This window comes from Chlamydotis macqueenii, chromosome 5 (genome assembly GCF_036417535.1).
Source record: "Chlamydotis macqueenii isolate bChlMac1 chromosome 5, bChlMac1.mat, whole genome shotgun sequence".
Taxonomy (NCBI): domain Eukaryota; kingdom Metazoa; phylum Chordata; class Aves; order Otidiformes; family Otididae; genus Chlamydotis; species Chlamydotis macqueenii.
In genome coordinates, this window is record NC_141560.1 from 37,742,616 (window position 1) to 37,769,580 (window position 26,965).

The 26,965-nt window shown below is 42.2% G+C and overlaps 1 protein-coding gene across 4 annotated transcripts in view; it reads left to right on the plus strand.

Moving 5' to 3' along the window:
• RAD51B (RAD51 paralog B) overlaps window positions 1-26,965 on the plus strand; it is a 401,639-nt gene that overhangs the window by 362,959 nt on the left and 11,715 nt on the right. The window contains exon 12 of one of the 4 annotated variants that reach the window (XM_086749846.1): window positions 2,751-2,935. The exons of the other annotated variants lie outside the window; for them this stretch is intronic. Within the exon in view, the coding sequence (XP_086605972.1) occupies window positions 2,751-2,909 (159 nt within the window). The 3' untranslated portion in view covers window positions 2,910-2,935. The remainder of the gene's footprint in view (window positions 1-2,750; window positions 2,936-26,965) is intronic. 4 annotated transcript variants of the gene reach the window in all.

Consider the following 26,965-nt stretch of genomic DNA (forward strand, 5'->3'; position numbering starts at 1 on the left):
TAAATATAGTTCTGCTTTCTGCTTTCCAGATGCTGAGAGCTTGGCTTACATCCTTACGGCATTCCAGCCTAATTCTTTCGCTCTCTCTCTGTTGCACACATAGAACTATTTGAAGCAAATTTATTGAGTTCAATGCATCAAGAAAATCTTAATAGTTCTCTTTGTAGAATGGATATTTAAGTTTTAGTAGAACTTACTCATGTTAAATTTTTGCTAGCTTTATACTGAATTGCTGTACCCTGTATTCATTGTTGTGATAGCCCAATATATGTTTCTTGCTGACTTACATATTTCGTAAAAGATTTCATCTCTGCTCACATCTCACTGTGTGTTTTAATTCTTTAGGTCTCAAGTTTTACAGTCTGATCTAGCCAGACAAATATAACTTCTAGTGCAACTGCTAGTGTTGGAATACACTAGGAATAGCACTGGAGTAGCAGGGCCAGATTCAGGGATGTTTCAGCTCAAAATGTGGAAGGACCACAGCAAAAGTCAGTAGAGTGGAAAAGTATATACAGGTTTGAGTCACAGCTGCAGAGTCAGTTTGGACGTGATTAGAAACTTATTACAGCTATCCAAAGCAACACTAATTTGCAGGAAAATTAACTTTCTGCTCTATTTCTTTTGTGAGCTGGTGCTGGGATCCTCGTTAAGAGCTGCCCAATAGGCAAGTGACTATTTTGGTAACGATCAAATAGTTCCTATATAGAGTATGTAATATTCATAGCTTATAAAGCAATTTGGACTAGAAAAAGGCACAGAACAAATCTGTGGGTTTGATTTTGTCCACAATTAGTAGTGCCTCACACCACTGCAGTATTATTTTAATTGGAAGGATTCCAATTTAAGATCCATATTTACACTGAAATTTGCTAGAACCGATGTATTTGTATCTTTTATCCACTCTTGAAATGCAGCTGTGGTGCAACATGGCAGCTGCTTAGGGCAGGAAGCGAGGAAAATGTTGTGTCTAATCAAAATTGCAGAGGGAATTGATTGGCAGAACATATTTACCCTGAAGATGGGGCTGTACCGCCAAACACAGCGGGTAATCCTGATCGGGGCTTTGGCATGCTACTTTAATACAAATGCAAAGAACTATTAGTTTTGAGACTCGGTTAATGCACCAGGATTAAATTTCTCTGCAGTCTTTTGTAAACTGCCTCGAATTTATGTTGGTCATGGCCTCTTCTCCCTCTGGACAGCACTCTGTTCCCCCCTAGATATTGCCTGGGAGAAGACCAAGCCCTGTCCCACCAGTAACCCCCTTCCTGCAGCATCTGCTCCTGAGAATTGCAACAGCCTAGCTTGCTGTGAGATGAGCTGGGAAAAACAGAGGAGCCTGGCTCTGTGCCATTGCTTAATTTCCATAATGCTTACTTAATGTCATAAATGTACAAAGTCTATAAAACATCAGCAAAGTTGTGAGGCCAGATAAAATCTGGTTCCTGCGACTGATCTGTGCAATGCACGGAGTGCTCTGTGGGGCTGATAAGAAGCAACTTCCCAGGAGGTTTCCAGCCCTTGGGATTCTAGAGGAGCTGTGGTCCCAGGTGCTGCTGCTGGGGCTGCCCCATAGCAGCTTGCACATAAATAACAGTATCAGCCTGTGGCTTGCTGTGCATCCACTTCCAAATAGGCTGGAGCAGCCACCACCCAAAGTCTCTCACAATATGAGGAGCATGCTATTCAAAACCAGAAAATAGATGTAGTTCAGCACAGAGCTGGCGGGAAAGGATCACGCAGGGCATGTTACAGAAGCCCTCCTGGCATCCTGGTCTCCTGAAGGCTGGCTGGGGAAGGAAGAAGGGGGCTGAAGGCAATGGCCGTCCTCGGAGCCTAACAAGGGGCCACATTGTTCCTGGGCCTATCAGTTGGTTTCTGATTCACCCGCAGCCAACGCGCCATGATCACATCACAGCTGGCCCAAGGATACGCTTTCCAGCGCATTTAGTGCTTGGAACCGCCCCAGGTTTCGGGAACACATGGTGAGGAGGAGGGGACAGCTGTGAGACAGAGGAGGGAGCTGATTTTTGCCGTCCTTTAAGATAAGCTTTCCTTTAATAATTTGATTGTGTTAGCAGCATTCCAGGTTGTAAAATTAATTTGGAGCCTATCTAGATCTGGATGGAGGGCAGACAGAGGCACAGGAGGGTGGAAGAGGCAGTGGGTGTTTGCATGGCTGCGTGCCCCTGGCCGGCAGTGCCCTCTGTCTCACCGGTCAGCTGAGGAACTGCTCGTGACACATCGTAGATCGATCCCGAGTACTGAGCCTGTGTCTTCTTTCAGCTCAGAGCCTCGAAATAGCTTTGTTTGTCTCTAACCTGGGGGTTATGTAGCAGCTACATCTCAGTGGGGTGTATCTGGCAGTAGCTGAGCTTCCTTGTGTGTGAGCAGTGGCTGGCGAGAGAGGGGAATGTCCTGAGTGTGACTGGGGACTGAGGTGAACTTCAGTTCCAGGCAGACCTCTTCTTTTGTCTTTGCAGCACAGTGCTTCTGAGTGATTTCTGACTTTTTTGTTCCGATTTCCTGTTAAACAATAACACACCATTCCTCACCTCCTATCCTAAGCTTCCCTGTGTTTTGTGAATGGTTTTGCTGTTTCGCCTAGGAGTGGCTGGAATTCAGGGAGGAATGAAGTGGTGCCTGCCTGTTTGCAGGTCCTTAAAGCAAATCTGGAATCTCCTTGTCATCCCTTGAGTCCTTCACTTCCCAGCAGGAACTCTTATCTCTCCTTCCCTTTCTTCCAGAGCTGGTCTGAGAAGGACAGCTGGGAGTGGTGTGTGCTGCCATTGACTTCTCTGCTCCGCCACAGAACAACAGTAATAAACTACGGCTTGTCAGGGAAATCTGCAGTTCCCTACCTATGGTCTATACTTTGTAGGCCTATAAAGTACTTTAATGCTTGAGAAAGTCGGTCTGTTAATCAACAAAGGTAATAAGCCAACTTTTTTCTCTTTCCCCTTTCGGGGCCCCAATTCTATAAGGAGTCATAGAAGTTAAACACTGAAAAAGACCTGCAGTATAATTGAGTCCATCTCCTAGTAGTGTGGGGTTGTTCTCTACTACAGATTTTTATTGTTATGACAGCCTGGTTTTAAACGATCTCTGCAGCATGATTTATGCATTCTCTTGAAATAAGCTCAGCCTAACACATCCCAACATCTTGAAGATTTTCCTGACACAATTATCTAAATTCCTCTAAAAATCAATCCAGTTTCTCTCAGTTAAACCTTTTCTCTTTTGCAACATGGTTCTTTCTACTGAAAAAACAATTCCCTTTTCCTTTAAAGGGGCTAGTGGGACAGCCAGTCTGTTATTTGGCCTGGCTGCAGTCGGATCTCATTTCTCAACCCCACCCTTCCCCTTCTGTGAGGAGGAGGGGCAGTCTTCATATTTTCCCTTTGAGCTGAGCTATGAAAAATAACTGTTTGCCAAAATCTTTCACCTTGGCCATATACCCTCACAGATGTTTTCTACAGCATAAACAAAGCAGCAAAGAATGCTGGGGCATGGGGGAGGTGCAGTAGTCGGGACAGGAGAGAGATCGGGCTGGAGAATTACAGCCACTCCACTGTAGTCTGCCTTTCAGAAATGTCCACGAGCTGCTTCCACTGCTCAAGGAGCAAAGCCAGCTGTAAAATCATGCGCAGCTTGATAAAACGTGAGCATTCAGCCATACAGTCTAAGCATATGTAATGCATGCGTCACCATGGCATGTGTGCAAATTAAGGCTAGTGACAAATCTGGCTGGTAAGACTGAGTCCTCAGCTGTTCTTCAGCCATCTCCCTGCTCAAAGAGAAAGAGTGCCAGTCCTTAAAATTGGGAGAATAGAAGGAATTACAGAAAGAGTTGTGTTGTACGTTATGCCCTCCAAATGGCAATACCTGACTTCACACCCCAGGGCTGGAGTTGTACTGTTAGTAGTGTCCAGAACTGAAGAGTTTTGTCATGGGCTTTTCCAGCTTCAAGTGTCTATTGACTACAGTTGTGACAATGATTCGGAGTATAGGTCTTGAGTACCACAACCTCATGGCATAAGAGAATTTGCTGGAGCAAATGAAACAACCTGAATTTTTGTGGGGCATAATGACGCTTTGTCCATTCTGCTACATTTTGGACCAAATAAAATGTCCAGTGAAGTAGGTTCTAGCTGCTGATTTTGAAGGGAAAGTATCTGGAGGAAAGGAAGGCAGGAACCATTGGGACTGACCTGTTATATGAAAAGCAGATGCTCTTCTGAAAACAAGTATTTGTAACTGTTGCTGCTGATTGAATACAAGGCATAGCCATGAGTCCAGTAACGTCCTGATGAGACTCTGACAGCAGGAAATGGTGGCAATGATGTGATTGTTCACCTAAGCCTCTTCATTGTCTCAGAATACTGCTTTGGGCCAGTTGAAAAGTTTTTACTGTAAACAAAGTCAGTTCTTGTTTAGGACTCTTGAAAGGAAATTCATAATAACCAGTGTAAACTGCCTGATGCAGATAAAAGGGATCAGGAATCTGGGCAGTACTTAAGCAATCTAAGGCTTGGGAGGGAACCTCAAAACCTCTTCTATGGTCACATACGAATCACAATGAACGTATTGGTCCTGTTTGAGTATATCCCAGAGGATCCATTTCTGAGCTCTCCTGCATATGCTGGTGGGTTGAGAGACACCAAAACAAAGGGAACCATGGTTGGAAAGATTTGCATATTAAGGAAAAGAATGTGGAATGTATGTATTATGTGTAGTAAGAGCGTGGAACTAATGGCTTATGACAGGGATACAACTATGGAATTAATGTGATTTGGCAGCCAGGCATTAATATGGAATGGACAGTTTTGGAGGAAGCAGAACAGGAGCATGCAAGACTGTAGTCGAAGCTAGTCCCTTGAATAGGAGCAGTATTGCAAGAAGGTTTCTTACACGCATATGTGCAAGACTGGATAGAGTTTACCCTTATGTCATTATTAGGAAGTAGATAAAGATCTTTATTTGTATTTGTAGGGTGTGAGAAGCTTTTACTCTCTGTTGAGTTGACATGAAGAATCCTTTTGAGCATACATCCTGCTGTTTCATGTGGTTATGATTTAACTGCCATCATAGTTTCATTGTTTAGGGCTCCATTAAATATATTTAGGTTTCTCTATGGAGAAAATGGAGATAAATGTATTTATGGCTATCAAACGTGATTGTGTACAGCAGAGCACAAGATCTACTGCTCTCAATACTCTCCAACATCCGTGCCAGCTTAGACCATGATGAAGTCGGTTCATGCTTCATGGGGGTCCCAGGACATGTTGGTAGTCCTGGTACCAGGGTTGTGCCAGCAAAAAGTTCCTGAGAAACAGCTTCCATTAAAAACATCACAGCATTTTCCAAAATTATCTTGTTCTTTAAATATTTTTCTGTGCCTATGTAAGATCTCATGTTAAGATTCAGACTCACCAAAGCATTCTCAGCTGCTCAATATTTATTCAGGCTCATAAACAAGAGAAAATAATCTCTGAAATGTTATTTGTAGTCATTTGGAAGTCCATATCAGTACATGTCACACTGATATACACCCTGGCTCCGTTCAAGGAAAAGATTTTCTATAGCACATTGGTAGCTTCAAGTGGTGTGCTGTGGTCATTAGATTGAACTCCATTTGTTCACTGTGAGTTGAGCCGTACTCCTGGCAGTTTTTAGAGAATATAGTTTGTTCGGAGACGTGTTCACATCTGATCTTGCGTTTGCTAATGGAGGAGTTCTCACCTAGGGCCAGCACTCTCCTGGCTCTTCCTGTGTCTAACATGCACTTCTTAGGTCCTGTAACCTCTGCTTGACATCTCTGTTCTGAAAGAGGGGAATGTTTTGGGGTTATGAGAGGGATTGAAGGAACGGGAGAGATGAGGGTGTTGCAGCAGTGTGCAAACTGGCTCTGAATGGGGAGGGGAGAAACAAGTGTGCCAGGAACAAACCAGCAAAGAGCTATGGATAAGTGTGGCGGAACGGTGCAAAGGGTGTTTCTGTGGAAAGGATTTTGTCTGTGCATATTTCTACTATGTCTGTCTGCCTGAATAGAAGTGTTCCCACTAGACTATCAGCTTTTGCATGACTCCAGCATGTTCCTGCAACCAGTCCGCTCTAGGAGATGGTGGCAAGAATGCATTTTCCACACTTTAATGTGGGAAACAACTAGATATAATTGTTTTAAAACCAGGAGACAAAAAAAAAATAAGGTATATGCCAGCCTGTAACTCAGCCATAAGCTTGTCCTCTGAGCAACGCCTCAGCATGCTGGTAACACACGCTAGCACTGTTGCTCTCACCGCTGCTGCAGAGCGTCACAAGAACACTGCAGGTGGCTAACACCTTTTCTTTGCTGAAGCCTTGGTTGCAGAAGGAAACTGAGCAGCATCACTATTCCATAAACACTGCTACCTCATAAGCAGTATTTCACAATGTCTCTGCCATTCAGTCTCCATTCAGGAGGAGCTGTTACATGTAGGTGTGGGAGGCCTCCACTCAGACACTTGGTTTGCTCACATAAACCATTCCAGGCTTGGTAGACATTACCGGCAATGGCTTCTCACCCTGCAGAGTCCTTCCAAAACACAGCTTGTCAGCTCAACTCTGGGGTCTGAGAGACACATAGCATCATAGAAATACTGGTTAGAAGGGACCTCTTGAGGTCTCTAGTCCAACATCCTGCTCAAAACAGAACAGTTGTCAGCACTTAACAGGTCAGCTGTAACTTTGTTTATACATGTCATTAAAACATCCAGGGATGGAGATTGCACAGCCTCTCTGGGTAACCCATTCCCGTACTGTACTAGTCTCCCAGTGAGAAGTTTTTTCTGATGTTTAATGCAACCCTTAATATGAGATCCTGAAAGCTTATACTAACGTATCTTAAGGACCCAAAGGTGGAATGAGACATACCTGATCCTCTGAAGTTCACATCCACCTCTCATCATCACAGCGCTGCCATATTGCTTCTGTTGCTTCCAGCAGTCGTTACAGCTACGTGTCACATAGCAAACAGAGCTGATGCACAGGCAACTACAAGTTGGAGCTGAAAGCTCATGAGCTGTCCAGATAGTAGGTTATTCACCTGGACTTTTCTTTCATCTACTGATTGTAGAGTGACATTATCCAAAAGACCCACTACAGAATCAAGGATGACCTGTGTAACACAGACCACAGGCTCTTTTCTGGTTACTCTGCCTTAAGCATAATGCCTTATATTTGACCAAAAGAATTCCTGCAAAGCTAAGATTTGAAGATGTCAAGAAATTGAGAATATGAAAGTACTTTCCCATGGTATTACTTTAACTTGACAGCAGCCTTTCTGAGGAGCCAGACACGGTGTTGGGATGGGAGAGACTGAAATTGCTTGTGGCTGCTGTGAACCTTGGCTTGTAATGTTATGGCTTTGGGGGAAGGGTGTTAAACTTCAGCCACTCCTCACAGTACAGAATGGCACAAAGCAGCACTGCGTAGCCATAGGGGTATATATACTACTAAAGGTTTGCAGTATCTAATACAAAAACTTTTTCATTCCTCTGATTGCATGGGCAGACATTGACTAAAGTTACTCCTGTGCTGCCTTTTTGTGTGCAGGAAGCTGTGCTGAAATTTCAAAATTATTTCCCTTGCAGTTCCAGTTTCATACTAGAAAGAATATTGTCTTGAGAGCTGATAATAGCAACTGGAAGTGTTTTTGCCTTTTTGTCACATGTCCCACTCCACTGCTAGACACTGTAAACTGTTGTCATAAAACTTAAGACGAATGAATCAGTTGCTTCTCTACTTCCTAAATAAAGCATCCTTCCCACTTTCCTTTTTCTACCAGAAAGTTTTCCCTTTCTGTACTCTTAGAAATAAGATCACTTTCCTTTCACATCCAGAACTTATTTCTGAAGAAACAACTTAAGCAATGTTTTCAAGATGATCCCTGGTTGAATCATCAGCACCGCTTCCTGCTTCACCCTCCTCCCTCCCTGGAGTTCTGTCAGTCGCATACCTGACCTGAACCTAATTAGTTTGTGAGAGCTAGAAAGTTTGCCGCCCGTGGTGTGGCTGTGGGCCAGGCAGGCAGAGTTCTCTGTGCCTGGTACTGTAATTGTTGTGAAATCTTGCTTGATGGACAGGAGGTTATTCTGTTGTTTGAGATTTTTTTCCCACAAATGTCCTGGAAATGTGCAGGAGCACATTTTGGAGCTCAGAGAGTTGACTCTTTAGAGGCCATGGTGCCAGAAAGATCCCCATATGACTTTCATTTTGAAGAATATTTTTTAAAAAACATTAGCACATTTTGTTCTGCTTTTACAAAAGTCATTATTATTTTGTAAGGCCTGTTTATAACTCTTGCCACACAGCAGAGCCTTTATTAAGTCCGCAGGAGTAGTGTCTATGTTGCTAGAACGATAGAACTCATTACTATGCTTCTCTCTACCAAAATAAGGGCTGGTTTGCTGAACAGTCCTGTTGACTTCTTCAAAGCTGCTTGTGTCCATAAGGATTATTGCATTGAGTGCTGCTCCTTATGCAGCCCTAGGAGTCAAATGGGGTAGGGAAGAGCCCTCCTGCCATCGTAGGAGGTATGGAATGAGCCATCAGTCTTTCCCATGCCGTTACACTGTTTTGCACAGCAGAGGAACAAATCACAGCCTAGTGGTGTAGGCCGCTTCGTTTGTGTCTTGCTTAACTGTATATTTTCCCTCCCCTCTAGTATAAATTTTCCAAGGAACATACTACTCAACAGTAAATATGTCCACTTGTTTGTATGCATATTGTGGTGGTGTAATCTTCTTTCCCTCCTGAATCATCAGTTTCAATAGCATTCTATGTTTTTGTTGGGGCAATGCAGCACTCCGAAAGTGAGGGCCTAGCAGTCATGTAAGAGCCAGGCATTGTGTGGACAGGCTCCATGCAGCATCCACGGTGTAATTCCATGAGTTCGTCTCAGGCCTAGCTAGTCTCGCTCTTACAGTCTGGGTTCTCAGCTGGTCCCAACTTGCAGTATACTTGTTGTTCCCATCCTTGTGCTCTCTGAAGCCAGTACCTGGTCCACACCCTCTTTTGAATCTACTGGTGCCTATCCCTTGTTTCTGCTCCTAAAAATCTGCCAGAATCTCCATGCAATTTACTCTGCCGGACTCTCAAATCCTTCATCAATTAACCTCTTACCCGAGGCTCTAAAAATATCCCATGAATTTTGCAATGACTTACTGACTAGTGATCTGGAAGTTCTGCTTTGGATATTGAATCTTTAAAGAATTGAAGCTGAAAGCAGATTTTTGTAAATCATCCCCATATGTTTTTAACAAACATTGCCCACGGATAGCTGTAGTTAGAGTACAGCTCCACATCCATTCCAGCCAACCGAAATCAGTGCTGCTATTGCCCAACCATGCTCCTGTGTTTCCTCAACGCAAGCAATAGTGTGTAGCTGACCCTGAAATAGCATGGTTCAGGGAGCTAAACTGACTGAAAATGAACACTACAGAAAAATTAGTTTTCACCATCACCTGGACCAAGTTATTGCAAGGCCAGATGAGCACCAGTGCAGGTACAAGGAAGGAGATTAGGGATTGAGATCAGGGGCTATAGGAAGCAGAGCTGATGCAGCCACGGTTTAGGTCATATTATACTGTTGTCAAATCACAGCTTTTCACACTGGTTTTTACCCATGTCTGTTCTCAATGTAAGAAGCACTAAAAGTGGATCAAGATTCAGTTGTAGGGAAATAATGAGATAATTTTATTTTCAGATAATGAATCTCAAACACAACCAGAATTAGAAATGATACTTACAAGGTGCATGTATGCCATGATTGAATTTTCAAGATTAAGAGTTCAGTGCTGATCTGAGTCTTTATTCTAGCCTACTGATAAAATTAAAATCCAGAAGATATTAGCATAATTCCTAGGGAGCCAGTGGGAGTTTTTTCCACTACTAAGATGAAACCCAAGGGGTTTCTGGACTTTAGGAAAGTTAACAGATAATTTTGGTTATATTTGGTTAAATCCTAGTTCTATTTTCAGCATAAGAGATTGTGAATAACTAACATTAAAACCACTGTATCAGTGATTTTCATCGTGTTGTCCATGGATCCATCAGGGTCCACTGATTCCTAAGAGGTCTGCAAAAGATAAATGAAAACAGCAAAAAAAAACCTGTCAGAAGACTTAAACATAGACAACGTAGTGGTCAGGCACTCCTTTGGAAAATGGCCCTTGTTCCAGGTAATTTCTGCAAATGAGTAGAGACCTGAGCAGCAGGGAAGAAATGATCAGGTGCAGATCACTATCGTGTGTCCAACCTCAGGCTGTTAGGGTTGTACGGGAATCATTCCCATCTGATAGCAATTTAGGCACCATTATAAGTGAATTGTTTCTGTCAAGGTTCTTGAGAATGGATGGCTGCATCACAAAAAACAGCTTTACATTTTGAATTAAATGGATTGATGATGGTAATCCCAACAGAAGAAGAGTAAGAGGAGAACTGTAATGGGAGCTCAGCAAGCCTCTCAGCTCTGGAATTGATCCATTGGTTATGAGAGTGGTGGGAGAGGTTTGAACTGGTCTGGAGATGCAAAAGATGAAAAAAAAGATGAAAAAAAGATGAAAAAAAGATGAAAAATGAAGGCTGCAAAAGTTACTTGCTTGAAAAAGTCTCCAGTTCTAGAAATGTACTCCTACCTTTTCTCTTATCTTTGGAAATTCTTGTTTATCCAGCATAAAGAATTCATGGACAAATTCTGCCTTCAAGATCTATAAGCCTGATCAGTGCTTTAACACCCCTGGAAGCAATGGCTTTTTTTTATCTCCAGAAGTCCAAAAATAAGCTGATTTTGCTATTTTTAATCTATCCGGAAATATGCAAAGAAGAGAGCTTAATTGCAAACAGACCAAACCTTATATAGGAAATGGGTATGTCCCTTGGGGGCACCTAAAAAGTGAATGTCTGAAATTAAATTCATATACTCTTCTCCCTTGCTCCCTGAAGCACGTACTCTTGAAATGAAAGGGAAGGCTATGTGCTAGCATCATATCCCAGTAGTTTCTATCCATTATAGCACTCTGGGTATCTTAATATTCAATTAACAGATGTTTCCCAGCATGTATGAGCTCAAGGTGACTAGTTGTATGTGTTTGTAATGAAACTATTAAAGAGAACAGAGAAAAATTAGAAAAAAAAATAATGGCTCCATTGCTAGGATCTTAATTTGGTTACCAGAGAAAAATGAAGCAGGAGTATTGTGATTCCAAAATTTCACCCACACTTTTCTCAAGAGAGTGCTACCACACCCAGCCAACAAACAACAGTGAAACCTTGCATCATGAAAGCAGTTCCTGTCACCTACCCAGTGATTCTGAAGTCAGGATTGTCTTTTTCTCACCTTCCAAATATTACGCTCTGTTATGGGCAACATATAAGGTGGACCAGGTATATTTAGCTTAGCTAAAAATCTCCCCACCCATGGAGAAAAGGGAATGACATTGGTTTTTTATAGGCACAGCAGCAGACTCTGACTGCCAGTGCCCTTTTAGTGTTAGTGCTCCTCAGGCATCTGCACTGATGCACGTCTATCAGTTGAGTGTGTTTTGCTCTACTCCCACAAATAGTTGGGGAGCCACAGCATGGCTGGGCTCCCTCGGTTATCTCACAGTCCTGCAGCTGCAGCCCTTAATAGTAAAATAGAGGAAGGTAGATTCAGATTAGATATTAGGAAAAACATTTTTTACAATGAGGGTGGTATAACATTGGAACAGGTTGCCCAGAGAGGTGGTGGATGCCCCATCCCTGGAAACATTTAAGGCCAGGTTGAACGGGGCTCTGAGCAACCCGATCTGGTTGGGGATGTCCCTGCTCCTTGCAGGGGGGTTGGACTAGATGACCTTTAAAGGTCCCCTCCAACCCAAACCATTCTATGATTCTATGATTCTTGCCCCACTTCACCAGGCAGTGCTGCGCAACAGAAGCAAATTGCTGCAAACTTCCGTGCTAACTCTGGCCACCTGAAGAGCGTACCACACTGCTCCTGTGTGCTGCCCACTTGCTTTCAGTGCAGAAAACTTTGCCATGCGCCATGCTGTTAGTAGCCTCTGCTGTGCTCTCTGGGACACAGCGTTTCTTGAACCTGAATCCATCCTCCACGTTCTGTGATCTAATAGCCTAAGTGGTCTGGGTAACGTCCTAAATGCTTAGTGGTCTGCTGGCAAGAGTGCACACAGAGGACCCAAGATCTGTAGATTTATTGCTTGTAAACCAAAAAGTATATTAAAAAAAGAAGAGACAAAAATAGATGGGGAGCTTGGGGACCGGAAAGGCAGCCAGTGGAGATTAGATGCACTGCTCATTGACTCATCCAGCTTGTTTTATTGTAGAGCAGTTCCAATAACGGCTGTATTATTTCAGCTTTTGTGCAGTGAGCAGACATTTGTTTTGCATTGAAGCTTTTTTCACATAAATGCGCTCCATTTTTCATTTCTTCTTACATTTCCCAGCGATTCTACTGGCAATTACGAATAGGAGAGGGGGTGGCTCCAAAAGAATATTAGCCAACTTCTCAGCTGGTATAAATCAGCAACACCCCCTGGTATTTTATAGAGCTATGCAGCTTTATACCAGTTGAATCTACACCAACTGTTCTGTTAAAACGTGTCCCACCTTATAAAGAGCTGTGTTTTCTTCAGTGGTGGATTCTGAAATTAATGAGAAGTATTGGACTGACTGCCTTACAGAACGTGTGCAGTGCACATCTTGGCAGGACCAGCTTGCTAACGTGTGGATCTGTTCAAGCTGAGGGACTTCTTTCCGGGGGCTGCCAAAGAACGACAGCCCGTTGTGTCCTGTCTGCTGGACCTGGGCTGTGAACTGCCACCTCGCAGAAGGTTTGCACACGGGCCATGGGCTGCCTGCTAGCTCAGTGCCTCTCTGCAATTCATTAAAATCCTTCTGTGCCTGCATGTAAGAGGCTATGAGGAGCAGTTATAGTGAAAATATGTGGAATGTGCGTCAGGCTTTGTTAGCTGTTTGCAGCTTGCCTCACGGCTTGGAACGTGCTGCCCTGCCAACTCAGGCTGCATTCAGAGGCAGAGGAGTTCTGTAGAAACAGGTTTGGAAATAACTACAGGGAAGGAGAAATATTTACCTTGAATGAGATGAGATCAGGTGGATCTACATGTGCAGCAGAGGCCATGCATTTGTTACAGGGTGGTGGTGTTTTATAGCTCCTAGAGTGCATGCGGATTGAAGGAACACTCTGGGTTCTGTGCAGCTGTTCAGAAAAGACTATTTAAAGGTGATTTCATGAGGCAGAACCTGGTGATCAGGTGGATCACTTCCCACCCATGTTCCTGTGCCTCTTATTATCAGCCCTTGAGCAAGCCAACCTCTGCCATGTTGACAAGTGAGGACTAGATAACTGTATATTTTTACTGGGATTTTGCTGTTTTTAGTTGAGATGTTTATTTGCATGTTGCCTTCATTGGTGTCTCTACACAAATTGCAGAGTTAAGTGCTATGGACTGTGTAGCTGTGCTAACCAGAAAAAATGCCTTTATCTCTTTTGGTTTTTTCTTAGCAGCATGGAAGTGGGAGGGAGAATGTGCCAAAATGTGACTTTGTTTCATCAGAATCTGCTCCCTTGTAGTGTAAACTGTATGATAACAGGCTTTTTCATGGGCAGCTTGTGAGTAGTGTATGTAGCAGCCTGCCCCTACCATGAACATACACACATCCTTTAAAAGAACACAACTGAAACCCCAATTTTGGGACTCAGGCAGCTGTATCACCAAAAAGAAGGTCCAGGTTGATCCACAATCAATTTCTATAAGTGCATATGAGTAAAGTTACTTTATAAGTACCTGAGCTATCATCAGCTATTTTCTACAATACAAAAAATGGCTCTTTTTTTTTTTCTCATAAACTTTTCAAGCTCATGAATTTCTGATGATAGTCACTTACAGGAATAAATGGTGAGGTAACAGCAGCTTTGGGTAGGATTGAGATAAATTTGGGTCTGAAATAAATGAAGACCTCCGTAAGAGGTAGAGTTAGGAAATAAGTGTGTGGGAAAATTGGAGTGAGTGAGAAGGCAGTAGGGAAAAGGAAGCCACAGTACAAATTAAAGATTGCAAGTAACAGGGCTGGGTGCCAAGAGCCTCAGAAAAGAAAAGAAAAAAATTTCCTTGATTAGCTAAACTGTTTGCTTTACTATATAAAAACTGACCTCCTTGAAGAGCCCTGAGCCTTGGCCTCCTGGGAGTCTGAGTACGTGCGGGCGAGCTGCTGCCCTGCTGATGGCAACACAAATGCTCCAGCACCAATCTTCTGCCCTGTGGGTTTCCAGGTGCAAATTCTTCATCTGGCAGGAGCTCTGCCCGCATCAAGCCGCCAGTGCCTTAACATTTTACCCAGCTTGGCAATGTATGTTTCCCTTCTTTTCCAAATTTTTGCAATAATCCCAGTTCCAGTAGCTACATGTGAGTGTGTATGTTGAAGGGAACCACTGGTCTCTCTGAGCAGCTATAATGTGTAGGCCAAGTGTGAGTTTCAAGAGGACAGATGAAGAGACAAGCCCATGCCTCCAGCCAAGCTCAGGCCCAGTTCTGGCTACAGCAGCCGGTGGGGCTCCCCAGCTGCCCACAGCCCTCCTGGATACAGAGCACTGTCCGATGTGCATTGCCTTCATCATGAGTCCCTGCTCCCCAAGGAATATCCCCATCCTCCTGCCTCAAGGTCTCTGCCCTGTACAGGAGGTGCTCTAGCACAGAGATCCTTACAGAAAACCACCAACCAGACCTGACACGTGCCATCTCAAAGCAAGTGCTCATTAATGTCATCATTTGCATGACCTGCTGTTCTTGATATTGATATTGATGTTACTGTCTTTCTTCCCCTGATCCATTCACGATGCCATCACCAAGTTCAATCATTGCTGCAGATAGGGAAATTCAAGACCTACAGGGAATGTGCCTGAGCACCTAACACTTGTGTGGATGTGCTTTTCACACCTCCTGGTACTTTTTGAATGTGAGTTGTTCTGTCCTAGACACAGTGTGAAAGAGGAGCTGTCACAGACAGAACTGCTCCAAGAGCACAGACAGGGCCAGTGATATATGGAAACCTTTTGTCAGCGATTCCCTCACTTTTACTCGCAAAATTGTTACTCGCTCTCTAAATGCCCATCTTCATTCATAATTCATCTTCGTAACTAAAAAAAGCCATAAGAGAGGTCAGCTCATGAAACTACCTTGTACAATTTAACTAAGTAATATAAAGACTGCAAGAGAAGAGCTGTTTTTTGACAGCAGAGGATGGAAGAATTGCAGGGCTTCTTTGTAAAGGAACAAGATTGAAACACCCAATATTTAACATTTGTAAAAACTTCTAGAAATGAACTTTTCTAAACTCCTCTGTTATAGGACAGTATTATTATCCTAGTTTTACAGATGGGGAAACAAAGATTATGTTGTATTCACAAGGCCTCTAGAAGGCACGTAGACATAGAGCTCAGTTCCTGGAGCAGAAATCTGTATCCAGGCTTGCGACTACACCTCGCTATGAAGAGCTCGAAAGTTCTGCTTTTTCTTGTAAAATTACAATCACATGAGCATCTTAGTAGCAGGTTTTTTTCTATAAACCAAAGCTTCTCATCTACGCAAAATCATTTGATATGTCAGAGAATGCTCTGTCTGGCCTTCAAAATGCACGGGGCTGCAGAGTGTGCAAAACATGCGTGTATTAAACTGTTCTCGCCTTCCTGGTTTGAGTGTATTAAGAAAGATGAGGAAGGTCAGATGGAAGCAGTTTGCAGGGGCCTTGAGTGCAAAGTTTCTGGACATGTGAGATTTTCTGTGCTTAAAGGTGTATTCCAGCATCCTCCCTGAGAAAGGAAACAAAGATTTAAGGCCAAATGAAATAAAATCCCTCAAGCAAGCTTAACTCAGGAATGTGAGAGCACAATACCAGCAGCAGAGGAATGTCACTAAAAAAAGGAAGAGACAATATCAGCTAGTTTCTGTTCATATTGCACTGTTCATCCAAGAATCTTCAAAGTCTTCAGAAATGCCAATGAACTCTCAGTACACCCCGCTGGATGATTGAGTGCTTCTGTCTGCGTGTTACACATGAAGAAACAAAGGCACATGGGGCTGTGCGGCTGTTGTGTAACACAGTGGCGTTAGATTTTAGACGAAGCTACTTCGTGCAGTCAGCAGATGCCTAATTTAGACCTCAGCTGACACCTAGATTCAGTAATATTCCCTGGGCCTAAGGCAGTCCAGGGCTTCTGATCTCATTATTTAACTACTAGGTAACATACTCCTTTTAGTCCTTTTTACATGGTTCAGCAAAAAGGGAGAGCAAATCACCAAATTGTCTCAGAATTTGAAACTATTGTTCTATATGTTGGTTGTTTCTGCTGCTGAGGTGAGATGTTCTAGAGTGAGGACAGTATCGGAGTAGAAAGTGAAGGCAGCTAGAAGACCGAATGCCAGGTGACCGTTATGCAGCAGAACACAGTGCCTAGGACGTGCTACTAATTGGTAAAGTACACCCAGAATTCAAAACCGTATTAATGCCACCAAATTGCTGGTAGGCACTTGTTAATCAGACAGAGAGAAATGGAACATGAACAGTTTCTGAGCATGAGCAGGCTGCAAACGTGGGAACAATTTCCGTTGCAATTTTTTGAATGTAGTGGACTGCACAGGGTTTAAGACATTTGGAATCACAGTGTGATTCATGTAGCAAAACTGGGAAAACAATAACATGAAATGGGAGTTTGTCACATAAATAGAGTGGATTAAACTGATTCTGTATAGTATTGTCATCCCAAAGTGCTTGAGAAATTTGTTTATAAATTGATTACTTCCCTGTGGTCAAATGCAGCCACCTCTGGGATTGTCACCTCAGTTGTCTTTATTGCGCATCCAGTGCTTAGGCTGCTTGTGAAAGATTTGCTCTATTATGCATTTGGTTTCATCCAGCTGTTCATAATAAAAGGAGAACTTTGCAGCACCTCATTCAGATTCTCAGACTGGAAAGGGCAGTTGTTAATGCCAGAGGTCCTAAAGTCACTGAATTTTCCAAGACGAAATTTTGAGAAGTTGTGCTAATATGCAATTGCAAATAGTTACAACCAACAGCACATAAACTGTGCTCAGTGAATCCCGAGGAGCAGGCAGTGTTGCTTATGTCTCTGGAACTGGAACATCACAGCCACAGTTGTCAGGGTGGTAGGTCATGTTGTTCTGAGTTTTTTATGTCTTGACTTTGTTTCTTTACTCTTCTTCAAGACCCCCATGACTCTGATGACGCCCTTGAAGATGGCAGGGAATTGAAAGACTGCAAGAATTAAAATTTTTTTTTGTCAAACAAAATGTCAGTAGTTGACTTACTTCCTTCATGGGTTCCACCTTGATATAACAGACCTAAAACCACATCGCAGCCTAATTCCACACTTTTCCTGAGTAGTTACCAATTTGTTTTGGCACTATTTCCCACCGACTCGTTGATTAGGAATCATGGAACTAGAGTGGTATAGCTAAATCTATATTTTACTGAAGACATCTTACACTTACGCCTGCTACATTGTCAGACCTTGTTTACCTTAGCAGGTACAGAATGTGTAGTAATTATAAGCTTGATATACCCTGCCACCTGTTTAGTTTTACTACCTTACAGTAAGCTTACCTCAAGGAAGTAGAAGTAACAATCAAGAGAGGTTATATCATTTTTTGTAGCCAGGATACACTATTTATACTTCACCTCAAGTCAGCAACAAGGCTGAGAATATTGTCAGTGATAGGCTCATAGACTTTCCACTGGGTCTTATTCCCATCATAAGCAAATTTTTTAAGCAAATCATCACATAGAAAATCTAGCTCTGAACTTTGTATCATTGCTTTTTCATCAAGTGCTCTAGGGATTAAGTTTGAACCTGCCAAATCCCTCCCAATCTGCAAATCATAAATTCATAACTGAAAAAAAAAACTCCTTGTATTCATGAGGAGAGGGGGCTTTGCCAGGCCATTTTGGCAATCACAGTAAGTGGTTTATGGTCAGTTTTCGAACACAGGCTTCTCATTAAAAAAAAAAAAAAAAAAAAGGACAGGAAACTTTTTACATTCACGGACAAATGCCAAATCCTTCCTTTCTATCTGAACGCACTGACACTCAGCTTTTGTTAGCGTTCATTGCACAGAAGTTACTGACCTCCAGTTTTGACCATATAGCTGCAAGAGGATTGGGCCGGTTCTCTTCTGCAGACAACTCTGTCACATCTGCAGTGTTAAGATACCTCAAGGCCACATCATCTTCAACGACCTCCTTCAGTCTGTGGAATTGTTAAGCTTTGTAGTCGAAGTCTGCTGCCTGTCTTTTTATAGCAGCGCCCCGGGGCTGACAGGTCAGGCGGCCAGGTTGGGCAGACAGAGCTCCCATTCCCTAGGGCCCTTGTGCCCACCGCTCCTGCACCCAGTGCAGCTCCTCCGTAACCCTGCTGTGCAGCCTGCTACGATAGTGTTTCTCCCTAGCATTTTATAGCTGTTGTGAGAAATTAACATTTTTGTCTGTCTAGCCCAGCTTAGGTTTGTTGTTTTTTTTTTCAGGGCCGCTCTGAAGCCTTTAACTGTGTTACTCTGTTTTTTTTCTGCTGATCTTAACATCATCTGATCCGTGTAAATGCTGAAAACTTGGTACATCATCAAACATCTGCTGTGTTTTTGGAGAAACGTCTTAAGTTTGGTGAAGCAATCCAAATCACCAGAAATTGTGATTCTCAATTTGCACAAAATGCGTGCTCTGTTTTTCAAGGGCTTCTGCCAGACCCTGCCGACACATGAAGCATAAGAAAATATTTGGCACCAGCCACTTCCCCAGAGATTTTTCCTCTTGTAGGTAGTGGAAAATGATCCCTCTGTACACATGTATTCAATTCTTTTAGGTCTATTCATAAGCAAAGGTTTCATCTCTTTTTTTAGCATACCCATTCTGATGGTTCCCCTGTGCAGTTTATGGTAATGAATATATTCGCCTTCTTTTTTAGCCTCTGCTCAGGGCACAGGGAACCATGCCAGTGTTGTAGATTGTGGAGCAGCCCTCAAACTCTTTTTCAATGGCTTGATCCCCCAGCTTTCCAAAGAGAAGGGCCTCTAGAGGATGAAGACTGGCTCCCATTTCTCTTAGATAGTGATTTTTGAGGCTGTCGTTTACCTGAATGGCTGAGTTTCTAATCTTCTTGCAGGAATAAACCCACCACTATTAGTCCGGAATTTTGCCAGTTTCCTCTGTGGTGCGGCTGGTGCTGGCACTGCTGCTGGCAGCACACAGGCTCCTGCACCAGTGCCCACCTTCAGGCCAGCAAACGTCACGTTTGCTTTATCAAGCATGTGGTCTTGGGAGCCCTTCACGGCTCAGACACTTCCGTTAGCCCACTGTGCCCTTCCACAGGACTGAATACCACTGTTCTTCAGGGTATGCATCTCCTGTTGAGACCCTCCAAAGAATGACAAGACCCTGCTTGTTTATATACTCTATCCATACACCCAACACCCCCTGTTACTGGGAGGGCAGTCAGCGTTCCATTGCACTGCGTTACAGGGATGAGGGCATGCCATGAGGCTTGGATGCATGGCTCCTCTTCCTTTCCAGTTCAGAGGAAGTTCAGATCCTGGCCTATCTGCTGTTACCTAGGAAGCTCAACAAAGCAGACTTACAGAGCAGGCCAAATGCAAACAACTTTTCAAACTCCATGGCCCCTTACTAATGGGCCTAGGCAGTCTCAAATCTCAATAGCTCGCACTTACCCGCCATTGTCATGGAGGACGGGCACACAACTGCTGTTAAATAGATAGGGAGCAAGGAAAAATAATTTAAAAAGGACAAAATGCAAGAGGCTTAGGAGGCCCCTGTTTTCCTTAATGGAATTAGTTCTTCCTTTACGAATTCCAGGGTTAGATGCTGTAAATGTGATTCGCATACTCCCTCCCCTCACCAAAGCAGAAAGATCTGCTAGACACATGTTCAGAGCGGAGCAGGAGAAGATATGACGTGACTCAAGAGCCTGAAAGGCTAAAAGGAGTAGATGGGGGAGAGCTCTGCAGCCCTTGATCTTTGTAAGATTTACTGCCTTTGCCTCTTGCAAAGATCTTTTTTTTTTTTTCCTGGAAAATTGCTAGCTTCTAGCAATTTAAAAAAAAAAAAAAAAAACATTGGCTGGGGCAGTAAACAAGATCTCTGAAGGGGGAAGGAAGCCAAGAGAAAGTCAGGCCTATTAGTCACGCAGCTGCATTTCCTGTCACAAAGGACCCCAGTTGAGTAATCACTCAAAATATGCTTGTTATTTTTTCCTATTTTATTTCAACTTTCAGCCTGCCAATATCTACTGTAAGAAAAAATTAAAACAAGAAAAAGAAAAACTCTTTAGCCTCAGAGGGGAAAACAATGTAGAATCAGACGATGATTTACGTTATTTTTCCTTTTCTTTAATTTTCATAGCCTAAAAACACTTCAGTCATACAAGAAGAATGTTGGTAGTGCAGAGTGGGTCTGAGACAGTCCTGGTGTTTTCAAGGCATATAATTTCAACAGGAGTGTCAGTGTCAAAGTTCTTAGGCTACACTTCCAGCTGCTGCCATTAATTTACTGTACAACCTTGATCAAGTCATGTATTAATTTATCTGTAATTTATTTTGGCCATATGAAAACTAAAGATGATAATAGCTTCTGCATAATTGTTTTCTCAGACTTCATTAATGGTGCTTATAAGTAATGTTGGGTCTTCCGATGAAAGCTTTGTAGAAGTATTTGTCTAAGGGAAAATACAGTCAAGACTGAAAATGAATAAACTTGTTATTTAAAGCAGAAAATTCTTAAGAATTGATTTTAAAAGAACTTATGTAAAAAGAGGTAAAAATAGGAGCAAGACCGTGAAATAGAAGAAGTAAAATCTTGCTGACGCTCTCTCTTGAGACACTCGGAGGTACAAAAATACAGCAAATGTGTCATAAGGAACAACCCTTTTTGTAATGTTGGAAGAGACTCTATAGCTGATTGTCTATACCACCTCCCTGCTTCTAGATCTTGGATTAAAAGACGCTGGCTCTTGTCAATCTGGTACCAGCTTCAAAAAGAAGCCACAGATACATGGCAGAAGTAAAGCTGAAAAAACTTTTTCCAGATTGCTGCAGAGAAAATACCTGTATTATCAACAGACACAATTCTAAAATACAAAAGCTCACCTTTTATTTACTCAAAAGTAAAGAGTATGGTGACCAGGCCATCTATAAAGAATTGTCAAAAGCATGCTTCAGGGCACATAACAGTTTGTAACTTATATTCCTGTCTAGGGTATCTGACTACATGGCTATGTGAAAATGATTGCAAAGGGGTTGCAAATCCCTGTTTGGATTGCTGTCTAAGTAGAGAGTAAATGTTTGTGGCTTATGCTACATAATAACATGACTTCAAATGCTGCACAAAAAATGAAGCTTACATTTGCATGTAACTGACTGGTAATGTCATATAATTCTCTAATTTGCACACATTCAATACCACAGATGTGCAATGTTTTCAAACCGCAGCTTATGAGCAGATGTGATTTACACAGCAACATAAATCACTGCTTCCTAATGCTAGTTAAAGGGTGTAAACTCAAACAAATGTGAGATTTAGCCCATTTGGTTTAAGAGAGACTTTGAAAAGTTGTTCAAATATATTTTTTAAAGTGATTCAGGATGTTTGCTTGTGCATATTTATACTGAAGGGAAAAATAAGAATCTTGTGAGTCAGAAAAACTCCACTCCCAAATATCTTTATAATTTATGTTCATCCTTGTCTTTCCAAATGGCAGGCAAGATAAGCTGTGCTCTTCAACGGGCACACAAGTGTGCACTCTGTGGTTTGTGGTCAGAGCTAGCACTAGGTCATAGGGGCTGTCTGCTACTCGCACACTAGATGACTTTCAGTGCTACATGTCCCAGTCTATTGGGAATCCCCACATCATCTGACATTCTATGCAGTAGTGATAGTTTTGTGTCCCTAAAACTAGCTCTGCCGTGATGTGGGTTTATAAAGGCCATTTCCAATGATTATTGATGTCTACACATTTTGAAATTATATACCGGTGTGTATGAATGAATGGAAATTATTTGTTTACAAGAGCAACATAAACTTTGTGCATTTCCTGTTATGAGTACCACAGTATATGATAGTATTTCCTATGCTAGCATTGTACGGATGTATTAGTATAAATCACACCAGTATCTAAAACATCAGACTGTATAATAAATTATAACCACCTATAGAATGAATTATACCTGACCAGTATTTGGGTAGCAGCTAACATTTCTCTATTTACCTACCTGGTTATCTTAGGAATTTGTATGGCTCTGTGGCCATGGTATCTAAGTATCTCCAGATCTCTGAATCTTTGATGTACCTGTTCTCTCCACGCAGATCTGATCCATATTAGTACAATTATCCCTGTATAGGTGTGCCACTGAAGTCCTAAAATGAATTACTAACCCAGAATAACCTCAGAAATCTATGACCTCTTGATTCACCTGCTGACTCTGAAGAATTATTCTCTCTCTTGCATAGATGGGAAGTTAAGTCATAAAGAACTAAAGCTACTGCCCGTAAGCACATAGATAGCAACAGAGATGGAATCAGAACTCATGGTGTACAGATCCTCAGTCCCTGGCTCTCTTCTGTCTTCAGCAAACTGATCATATTTGGTAAAACAGCTAGCAGTTGTTGCTCTTTGCAGTGCAGTGCTTCTGTGATGTGTGTGAAGGGGACTTAGCAAATAATTGCTTATAAAAAAACTGAGTGAAGTGGGGAAAAGGGCAGTTGCTTATTACATTGACAACTGAACTTATCAGCCCTTCTACTAAACTGCTGCCTGAATTTGGCAATTACTTCAAATATGCTGCCATTTTTCTAATTTCATATAGGGGTAATAACACACTTGGAGGTCCAGGCAGAAAAATCACTGTATAGTGCTGCTCCGTTTCTCATTTAGGACAGTGGAATGAGAGAGGAAAGGGAAGGAACAGGGAGAGTAATAAATTTTCCCATTAGTTGAATGAAGTTTCTATGATACAACTCAAGAATGTCACTCTTGAAATAAGAGTGGCTGGTAAGAACATTTCAGTTTTAAGTTTTACGTTGCCAGTGGACATGTCGATGCAGGGCTGTTGTGCTAGAGAGAGTGTAGACTTTGCAGCTCTGATTTAGGGGTTCTGCACACCTTGCCAGTCAGCACTGGATGCAGCCCTTTGGGTCTGTCTCAGAGCTGGTTTTCCTTTCCTCCAAATACAGCGTAGGACCGTGAAGTTGGGCTATATGTAGCAGACGTAGAACTTCACTTTCAGAGCAAAACTGACTATGAAAGGGTTAACCTGACTAATGGCAACACTTCAGTAAAATTGAGGGAGGTGGAATTTAAGTCCCAAGTCTTAATAAAATGCAGGTGTTTTATTGTTAGGTTAAAAACTCCTCCTCTTAAGACTTCAGCAAGCATTTAAAAACAAGAAAAAAAAATGTGCTATTGAAAAAGAAGCTTGGAAAGGCAACAACAGGCTGTGCAAGGCATTTGCAGAGAATGCAGCATTCACTGGCTAAGGCCTACCTTAAAGTTCACGAAGGGAAAATAAAACACAAATATTAGATGAACAACACCTCTCACAACATACATCTGGCCTCCAAGGTGTTACACCTGGGATTAACTTTTGACATTCCCCTTTCCACCATCATGACTTTGCTGTCTCACCAGCTCCCTGCAGAGTATTTATACTCTCATTTTTCAACCTTTCTGTCTTCTTGTTTCCTAGTCTGTTTAGGGACCTGACAGGGTGACAGGCAGCATGAACACTGCAGTTGCAGTGCACAGATAGCTCTGCTACGCTTGCAGCTGCTTTTCTGTCAGGGATAGGACTTTTTTTTTTTTTTTTTTTAAAATACTTTAGAACTAGCTAGTAAAAAGAAGTCGTAAAGAAATCACTAATCACAGTTTTCTTCTTTTTCACTTCTGCTCCTTAATCCCAAGGAAGCAGAAAATTTGGGCAAGCATTTTTCAGTAAATTGCACTGTTTAGGTCCCAGAGTTAAGGGATTGCACTGAACTTTGACCTTTAGCTTCAAGTTCCTCATTTATCTGGAGAATAAAAGTAGTTATGACTTACTAAAGGGAAGTGGAACATGAAGAACCAGTGAAGTCTAAATGTACTTACGGTGGCCCAAAGCCTAAGATTACTCCATCGTCATCCCCAAGGGCCTTAATTAGCATTGCAGAGATAAGCTGGTTATTTTTGGTACATGTAGAGTGAAAATAGTTAACTAACTGCCGTCGACAAAAACTCATCCACCTGGGAGAAAGTAGAGTATTGATTTCGCTGGCCTTAGCCTTGGTGATATAAATCAGTGGTGGCTACTAGAGGAGAAGGACAGAAATAGTCCATGGAGTACCTGATAGGGTGGGAAGCAAAAGAGTAGCTGTTGGGTTTGGTGCAAGAGTTTCACAACTGCGACTTAGTAGGAGATAGAGAAGTGAGAGTGAAGATGGTGAATCTGCCTGTCATTTAATTTAGAAGACCGACAAGTGAGATACAAACAGTTCTAAGCAAAGAAGTATAAATGACATACAGAAAAGTCTAAGGCAATGAATAAAAATGAAACAGATGGAACTACCGAGCTTATAAACATGAGTACATGCCACCCCTTGTTCACATGGAGCAGAGTGCTCAGGACAACTTGAGTAAATAATTCAGAAAACCGAAGAATAAAAATCAAAACCCTCCGTAAGCACAGCAGGAAACCCAAACAAGCCCAAGCTGTGAGCCCTGTGCATACCATTGCTCTGCATCCTTGCTACACTCGCCGTACTGGGCCATTGGAACTGACAGGCTGGAATACAGGTATCAGGCAGATACAGCAGAGACGAAGGAGGAGGGTGAAGTGTCAATCAAGCCTATTCTTCACACATCTCTGAGAATAACCATTCTTGACTCCCAGCTATCATCAATGTATTCTTAAGAAGCACCTTATGAAGATGCAGTGGAAATGCAGACTGCAGATTAAGAGAGGGGCAAAGAGTAGAAATCTTCGTTAAGAGTATCTCAGAAATCCTTGTAGAACTCTTTATGTTGGCCTGAATGTGACCCTTGAAGAACGATAAGGCTCTTGAGGAAAATCAAACAGGAGAAGTCTCTGTCAGCATTTTCTGACTGCTCACAATTTTAGATGTTCCCTGGCCTTCTTTCCTCCTTCACTTTGTGAGACTGCTTTTCATCCCACTCCTACTCTCCTTTGCAGCTGCCAGTTCCTGTTACTGGTGTCAGCAGTTCTCAATCTTTTCAGACAACCCTGCTGTCATTTGTGCCTTGCTATGTGAGAGAAACAACTCAGGCTTTCTGTTCCCTCCTGAAAAGTCACCGTGGCTCAAGCTCCAGCAAAGCTAGCCAGCCCCTGCTCCACACAACCCCTGGGCAAATTCAGCGTGTCAGACTGCAAAAACTGGAAGTCTCTCTGGTCTCAGTGCAGGAAAATAGCAAAGATCAGTTAGAGGCATGGTTCATTTATTCTGTCATCAAACTGGCCTTTATTTTTCCTTTCCAGTCTCGCAGTTACTCTTATCTTTTCAGATGTATGTTATCTCTGGGAGTCACTGAGGAGTAGAGGACGGATTTGCAGTAAAATATGTAAAGCCAGGCCAAAGTGTTTTCAAATTAGCTTGTCTCAACTTTGAAATAATAATGATGTCAGTCATTGAAAAACTCAAGACAAGTACCTTATACTAGTACTAAATATTTAGCAATAATCACTAGTCTTAGGGCTCACAGTTATCCTTGCAGATACTGTTGACTCTTCCATATGATATGAGAGAGATTCTTCCTCTAAAACAAGCTCACTACTTTCTGTGCTATAAAATTGCTCATGTTTGACTTAAAGAACTGACTGATAACCTTTGCATCCTGTTTCTTATTCCTCCATCTTTGCATGATGAAAGTTCCCCTTCCAAATTTCATTTCCCTCATGTATATTTATTTTAAATGCCTGAAATAAAAACAAAAATCCTTTGCAGCTTTCTTCTGTACATATAAAATTATGTAGTTCACTACTTGTAAAAGAAGTTAAGATCCTCATTTAAAAGAATAATAAATAAGTAACTCATTGCGGAGGTTGCCACTCAAACTGAGATTGTGCCAATTGCACAGAGAACAGAAAAGATTAATTTCAGAATATTGAAGAAGATTAAAACCTTTGCTTTTATGCTACTCTCTCTGTAGCACTTCAGTGTATTTTAAGAGATGATTATGGATATATTTAACCTTATTCTCCAATTTTTGTAAGTGGAGTAAGGAATGTCTAACTTTTTTTTTTATTTATTCCTTCTAGCCTGTCCTAAAAGGTTTCAACATTGTACCCTTCATAGGTGATCTGTAGCTTTTTTAATCGGAGTGAAAGTGCCTGAAGTGCTCACATGCAGAGCAGCATGGCCTTCGTTTCACAGTAGGTTAGAAATGGATTTAAAGGGCAGTGGTGCAGATGCCTCCACCCAAGCCAGGGCTCAGAAGGAATAGGTACAAGTGAGTACAAAACTGTTTGCTTTCCCTTTCCCTTGCATTACTGTGGGATACTTGCAAACATTTAATTAAAGCTATTGTATGCATGCTTAACTTGGAGATATCTGTGGTTCCTTGAAACCATTACACAGGAGAATATAAGAATATACAAGGGAGTCACTGAAGGAAAATACAAATGAATTAGAAAAGCATAGCAACCAGAGAATACATTTCCCATAATACAACAGTCAAAGGTCATGAGATCACAGATGCTCAGTTGCTCATGCATATCTTCTATTCTCTCCACTTGCATGCTTGCTCTGGAGAGGGCAAAGATTTAATGAGGATGGGGCTAGCTTTAGCAGTTCTCACCCTTCCTCACACCCTACATCTGAAAGAGCATTGAAAGCC